At 44.4% G+C, this 6,984-nt stretch overlaps 1 protein-coding gene across 2 annotated transcripts; it reads left to right on the plus strand.

Annotated features, from left to right (window-relative positions):
• Window positions 1-840: 840 nt before the first annotated feature.
• On the plus strand, window positions 841-4,078 carry LOC116850820. 2 transcript variants are annotated; one of them, XM_032829522.1, is made up of 4 exons: window positions 841-1,091; window positions 1,200-1,502; window positions 1,590-2,401; window positions 2,772-4,078. In XM_032829522.1, the coding sequence occupies exons 1-4, from the start codon at window positions 1,034-1,036 to the stop codon at window positions 3,846-3,848; spliced, it is 2,250 nt and encodes a 749-aa protein (XP_032685413.1). In that variant the 5' UTR covers window positions 841-1,033; the 3' UTR covers window positions 3,849-4,078. The 2 variants fall into 2 exon arrangements, with proteins under 2 accessions (XP_032685413.1, XP_032685411.1); XM_032829520.1 differs by having other exon boundaries at window positions 1,200-2,401.
• Window positions 4,079-6,984: the final 2,906 nt, after the last annotated feature.

Here is a 6,984-nt window from a genome sequence, read left to right on the forward strand (position 1 = left end):
TAAATCTCAAATTACGGTCCTGACGTCGAAGATGGTGCAACGTTAGTCTGCAGAAAAGGAGATTGTTACGAAATGAAGTGTTCCGATAACTTCTTTGCAAGAAACATTAAGTACACGGAGTAAAGATCCAAATCAAACGATCCTGCGAATTTTGATACTTTTTAAACCAAGAAAAAATCCACACAAACGCATGCTTGCCACAAAGTAGTTCTCTTGAGCGACAATTGAAGTATTAACCGCTCTCTTAAAGTGAATCAGTAAAAATGTTTCTAATTGAATCAGTAAAAGGACTATTTCAATGATCAGTGATGAATATTAACTGATTTTTAGTGAAAATACACTTTATTGTTCTGTCTTATATCTCATTGATTTGGTTCAATGGAAGAAAGATTTCACTGCAAAATTTATAATACAAATTGTAAAAGTTTGTTATACCAAATCCAACTTTCAGCGTTTGTGACGATGGAATTAACGGGTTTTATATATACAGTGACATTGTGTCCACAAAGTGCATCAATAATGGGAATAGTCGCTATTGTTAACTGATCCTTTTAGCGAGACTTTACTGATTACAGTGCTGTACTCGTAATTGAGTCACCTGTTATATTATAGTATTTCAATGAGGAATACACTGATTGTATTTTAGAGAGCATCAACATAAGAAGGAGCAGTGACCATTGACATAAGAATGTCTGGACCATTGAAAGAGAAATTGCGACTGCGATTCAAAGTGCATCAAGAAACCAAGTGAAACCAAGTGTAAGTATATATGGATTTTTCATAGAGATCGATAAGCGTAGTCAAGAAACTTGAGGAACTTCAGGCAATATTTCTCTGAAATTTCAGTAACCTGACAACATTTTCCACACACGCGCACATATATGCGCTCGTATTTCCCATTTGTTAATCTCTGACAATGTATGTCGAAAATACGTCGGATATATTTGCATCTCACCGAAATTTATCTCCGAATTGGAATTTCGACCATTAACGCCGATGAAAACAAATAAGCGTTAATCATGAATAACCTCACATGCAATTCACAAAGCCCAAAACACATTCACACGCTCGGAATAATTTCCTCTTCTTCGGTGTGAAATAAAATAGCAATTTCACCTATTCAATATTAGTACAATGATCATATTATAACACAAACGTTATAAACATCGATTCAATATTAATCAATGTGAATCAATCAGACATGGCAGAGAGTGGCCGAAACGAAATTATTGATTGTCGAAAAAGTTGTTGCTGGAAAACGGATCGTATTATGTACTGCATTATCCTAAATGCGACCGACGAGTTACTGTCGCAGCTCAATCACAACTGCATGTTAAAAATTCATACGTTCTTCAACGATGTAGGCGATCTAATGCGTTTCACCGAGTGCAAGAGACAAAGCAAGCAAGTGGAATTTGTTACAAAAACCACAAAGAGTATCGAAATGCTGCGTGAGGTTCGAGGAAAACTTTCTACTCGTGACTCGTCATCGCAGATCAGAGGTAAACTAATTATCGACATGAGAGCGCTTGATAAAATCACGAGAGAAACAATGAACGCAATCACATTCGCAACGCACTTCGTCGCAGCTCTCAATCAGATTCGTTGCACAAGCCTCCCATACGTCGTGAAGGATTTCACTCACCCCCGTGTACTTATTCGAATATATACGGATAACACCATCCCGGAGTGCGGTTGCGCCCTGAGAAGCATTGGCACCGGGACTCAAAGCAATACCGCGAACCGGGAATTCAGTTCGGAAACAAGCCTCAATGCTCCTGAGAAAGCACGCGGAAAGAAACGGCGCGTGGACTTTATTCCCGAGGAAATTGCAAAAGTCTCGGACACTTTGACAGCGGAACCGCGTCTCGTTTACGACGCTGTGACCGAGGACACAGTGCTCCACGCACGCAAATCGGTAATGCTGATGGCAGACGGAACGGAAGAGGAAACATCTAGGGGCAGGGAATCATTAATATCTCCCGTCATCGACGCGAAAGAGAAATCGGATATTGCAGCGGCAACAGATGTTGCGACAGATGCATTGCGACGAGAGTTTTCCCCGATTCGCAGTGCAGAAATACCACAAGACTCCTCAGCGTTATCGGATGAGGCATTTCAAATATCGAGACTCGATGAGTCGCTCGATGCAAATGTCCCAATGCTTCTGCCTATAGAAGAAATGAGAACGCATGGTGACGTAATGTCGATAGAAGATGTAGAAAAGAATGATTCTCTAGATATTGCTGCGATTACGACCGTTATTACAAGTGAGAAGAAAGAATCATCGAATGAAGTTTCTTTACAGCTGATGATAGACAAAGACATTCCTGTTGTCGATAAAACAGCTCTTGATGTCACTGTTAGTTCTACGGTTACGGATTTGGCGGAGGACTCAACAGTAAGCATGTTATCCTTTTTAACCTTATACTCAAAAAACATATAATCTCCTCCATGGCGGAATCCTCTTATATGCCCTTAAGAGGATTCTTCTGAATCCGAAATTCTGGCACTACTGTTGACCTGAACTTTTTAACATCTGTATATTCTGAAGGATCGGTGGTGAAGGTTTAATATCCATGGAAACTAAAATTCTACTTAGCGCCTCTAAGTGGCAAAAAACGCACAAAATGTGCTACTCGTAGGTTCTAAAGAAGATCTCTCGGCAAAGCTAGTAGATTAAATAGAATCAAAACAAGTTGATAGAGAGAGAGAGAGAGAGAGCTTCGTATACACACAATATTCCTGATTGCCTAATCGAAATTTCACAGACCCAACAGCCTGCATATCCAGCAGAAGATACGTTAGAAGAATCTGTAAGCACCAAATATAAAATGCCACTGTCCGAGAAGACACGAGCAATCAAGGTAGCCGAGGTCAAACATTCGCCGACAGGAGAGCCCACACCGCCAGGGCAGAATATGTTTCCGGAATCTGTACAAATCAAGCACAAAATACCACGGCGTAGAAAGGCATGGGCGGCCAAGAAAACTGACGAGGTTGGAACTTCGCCGGTAGGAAAACCCACACAGCTAGCGAAAGATATGTTCCAAGAATCTGTACAATTCACGTACAGAATGCCGCGGTTTAAGAAGACACGAACGATCAAGGATACCGCGGTCGGAACTTCGCCGGCGGGAGAAGAATCTACACAGTTAACGAAAGATACATTCCAGGATTCTGCACAAACCAAGTATAAAGCATCGCGATTTAAGAAGACACGCACGATCAAGGATATCGGGAACGAAACTTCGCCGGCGGGAGAGCCTATGCCGTTAACCAACGACGTGTTGCGGAAGTCTATACAACCTATACAACAGACCATGTACAACGCAGCGCGTCCTAGAAGGAATCAAAAGACCAAAAGTATCGAGAGCTGTTCGACAAGGACGTTCGTCTCGTTCGCCTGGCCTAAAACAACCAAGAGGTCGTGCGATTACCTCGAGAGATCGACAACGGGAATCAGACAAGATTGTCGGCAGCTGAGAATCCTCCAGCCAAGATGCTGCGAAAGATCCAGATACCACGATACTTCACGTCCGAGCTTGCAGAACGGAGTTACGCGGAACGCTGCTTCAGATCACGTTTGTTATCCTTTCCTGCAAGATCCGTGTATGAGCAGATGCCATGGTGGTTACTGGTGGTGGGGGGAAACTTGCGACACCACCAGCCACAGGAAATATGGTGCGACTGTCGGAAATTCGTTGCATGCTCATGCGTACTGTAACGGCGACACGGGACATTATTGCCCGCATTTAAATGCTATTGACAACTGTCGGACTGGATATTGTCATTGGAATGACGGCCGCTCAGTATGGAATAACGACCGGTATTACGGAAGGAGCTGATCACATTACCGAGCAGATGAAAATTTATATTTCATGCATTGCTGGATGCCCCGGCATTTTCTGTGATATTGATATTGACAATGGCATTGCGCGACATTTAACCCGGCCGAGTAATTCGAGACCAATTGCCGGGCCGAGCGGTGATACCAAAATCACCGCTCGCAGTTTATCAGGCCCTTTTTTCACCGGGCGCAAATTAAAATTGATAATAAATATCGCTCGTGTAATACCGCGCATCGCAATTCGTGACGTGACGCGTCGCTCCTAATTATAGAGCCACGTACTAATGTTAGTTATGAACTCGCGTGCGCAAATAACCGTTGGAGTTTCGAGCGGTCCGACGCGCGCAACCGTGCATATATTAATAATTAAAATTAATAACTAAGTATAGCTACAGCATACGCGCGCACTCGCGCAACACACTCGGCACACTGATGTCGCACGACACAAGATAATGTATCGTACGATATATTAATGCGGACAAAGCGATTACGTGTCGCGACACACGGCAGACCGCGTTGCGACAACTAAATTCGCTAATAATGACAAAGGGCTCGGCAATTCGAGAACACACGAAAACCGAGTGAAATTGCGGCGCGTGGTCGATATGACAGGGGCTTGAGAAGGGGAGGAGAGAGGAAAGGGGGTTTGCGCAACAACGGAAGTCAGACGCAGCGACGTTCGGAGGAGGCCGGTTAATATCGCCTTTTCGTCTCCGCACGAAGCCTCTCCACCGTTCTCCGCTGCTTCCGAGCGTCCGCGGGTATAAACCGCCGCATACGTGAGAAAGCGTCGCCGTTCCGCAAGAAACGCCAAACAGCGTCGAAAAGAGCTCGCGGCCACTCAAGAAGTTTGCATCAACGGGTCCCGGGGGTACGTCGTCATCGTCGTTGTTGTATCTTGAGCGGCCCTCGCGGTCGGCGATTGCGGAGGAAAGGAGCCTCGCGGAAGTTCGTCATAAAGTTCCTTGATAGCCCAACTGCTGGATACCCATACCGGATGCTTAGCAAAACCCAAAAGCCGTCCGAAAATGCGCGAGCGACACCGTACGTTCCGCGCGTTTCCTTGCGTTGTCACATTTTCAGACGTCACCGTACAAATATGTTCAGTCGCGAAACGTTTTGCACACTTTTCATCGAAGGGAGTTGCAGCGCTTCAAGTTGTCACAATTAACGGGAAGTTATAGGTTAGGTAGCTGGAAAGTAGCAAGTTTTTACGAATTTGTTTTAAAGAAATGAATAAATAGATAGGAACCGAAGTGACAGTATAGGATGTGCCAATAAATTTAAAAAGAAGAATTTATATATTTTGAAATAATGACATGATGACATGATATGGTGTGTTGGATGCAAGTTCAGCAGCTCTCAATGGTGACAACTTGCGCTGCAACTTTATTCGACAAAAAGTGTCAAAAACCGTTTTGCGACCTAATATACAAACTGATACTATCGTTGAATACGTCAACATATAATTAGAAGCTGTCAACGCTCGAGTTTACAATTTATATTAAATCCTCTCACAAAGGTCTAAATATCTCACGATACTTTGAAGTTGAAGGAGGAATAACGCGAGTGATAGCGAGTTTCCGACTGTTTGAAGGGTTCACGGGTCGCGCGACGGTATTCAATTGTTTCTACGCATTTCCTACCAGCGAATCCAGCGTGATACAGCCAGTCACTCGAGGGATTCGCAACGCGAAGGCTGAACGCGCGCAGGAAGATACCTCGAGAGGATCTCACGTCTTAAGCAGCCTTTGTACTTTGGAGTCCATCGAGACAAGAACTTCACCCAAGTTCGCGGCAATCTGCTTCGCAAACTTCCTGAGTGACCGATATAACGGGAGAGAGGGTGGGGGATGGATGGGGCCCAAAATAGTCTTCTCTAGAGGACCAAGTACAACAACAACGCCAGCATTACAGTCGTTGGTATACGCAATCGTAATTCCGAATAGCTTCAATCTAACGACAAGACTTAATATTATCTTGACGAATGTGTCTGTCAGGTAGCATCTGAAGACTCGATCTTGACATCGCGATATTATAGAAAGTTTTCCAGACAAGAAGAAGATATACCATATGTGCTTCGACACAACATTGTGCGCCATCTTTCGTGTTGAGGCTCTTGGATACTCGCTGCGGCCATGGTGGATAGTGACGTCAGAAGAGAGAAATGACACGCTAAAAATTGTTGCGTGGTGTTTCAAAATAAAAAATATTTGTATTGTTTTTCTATGAAAGAATATTTCAGATAATTTGAGTATATTTGCAAAATGTTCCAAAAACTATACTTTTACCTTAGTAGTCAATAAATAGCCGTAAAATGAACATGGGAGAATTTTGAGGAAAGATAGGTTAAAGTGGAAAATTATTTGTCACGGCTATTTATTACGACTGTCAAGAGAAAAGGATAGTTTTTGGGGTATTTTACAAGTATGCTTAAACGATGAAAAGTGTTCTTTCATACAAATATCTTTTATCTGGAAATGGCGCGCACGAATAATTTTAGACATGCGTTTTCTCGTTTCTGACGTCATCAATCAAGAGTTCCGCACCGAGTACCTGGGGGAGTCTTAAGTACGGCATTCAGGAACATTGATCTCGACAACGAACGTTCTTACGAGCTATGGTAACGCGATGAAGTGTACGGTGGACAGTGAAGACTCGTGGGGACGCGAGACTCGCGTTGGATCACGCGAAGAAGTAACAGGAAAAACTTCGTGGCGTCGGACTGTGCGAAGAGTGAAGGTTACGGCGAGCTTCCTCAGAGAGGAAGAGATTGTAAGCCCGGAGAAATCGAGGAGGATATGAAGAGTCCCATAATACCTCCTTGGACATCTCCATCCGTCGCGTTATCACGTTAAGTTGATTAAACACGGACGACAACACGCTTCCTCCTTCTCCCTCCCCCCTGTCAGCCTCCGTACAACACCGTTGTCGTAGTATCGCCTTCTGTGTATCCGTGCCCCATCGTGCCTCCGCCGTGCCGCAACCTGGCCGTGTATCCACCTCTGTCTGACCCACCTCCGCGCAATCTGGTGCCGTGTAATCCGCCGGCGTGTAAACCACCCTCGTGTAAACTGTCCGCGTGTAAATCACTGCCATGTCCAGCGCCATCGGCCTGTCCGCCGCCGACGTCG

The sequence above is a fragment of the Odontomachus brunneus genome, unplaced genomic scaffold (genome assembly GCF_010583005.1).
Source record: "Odontomachus brunneus isolate Ranch 3 - 2012 unplaced genomic scaffold, Obru_v1 Obru_scaffold_156, whole genome shotgun sequence".
Lineage (NCBI taxonomy): Eukaryota > Metazoa > Arthropoda > Insecta > Hymenoptera > Formicidae > Odontomachus > Odontomachus brunneus.

Excerpts from the sequence above, each read along its gene's own strand:
- LOC116850820 (XM_032829520.1), top strand. The coding sequence starts at position 1,034 with ATGCAATTCACAAAGCCCAAAACACATTCACACGCTCGGAATAATTTC. Across the intron at positions 1,092-1,199 it reads GAATAATTTCCTCTTCTTCG|ACATGGCAGAGAGTGGCCGA; the intron begins GTGTGAAATAAA and ends TGAATCAATCAG. Across the intron at positions 2,402-2,771 it reads ATTTGGCGGAGGACTCAACA|ACCCAACAGCCTGCATATCC; the intron begins GTAAGCATGTTA and ends GAAATTTCACAG.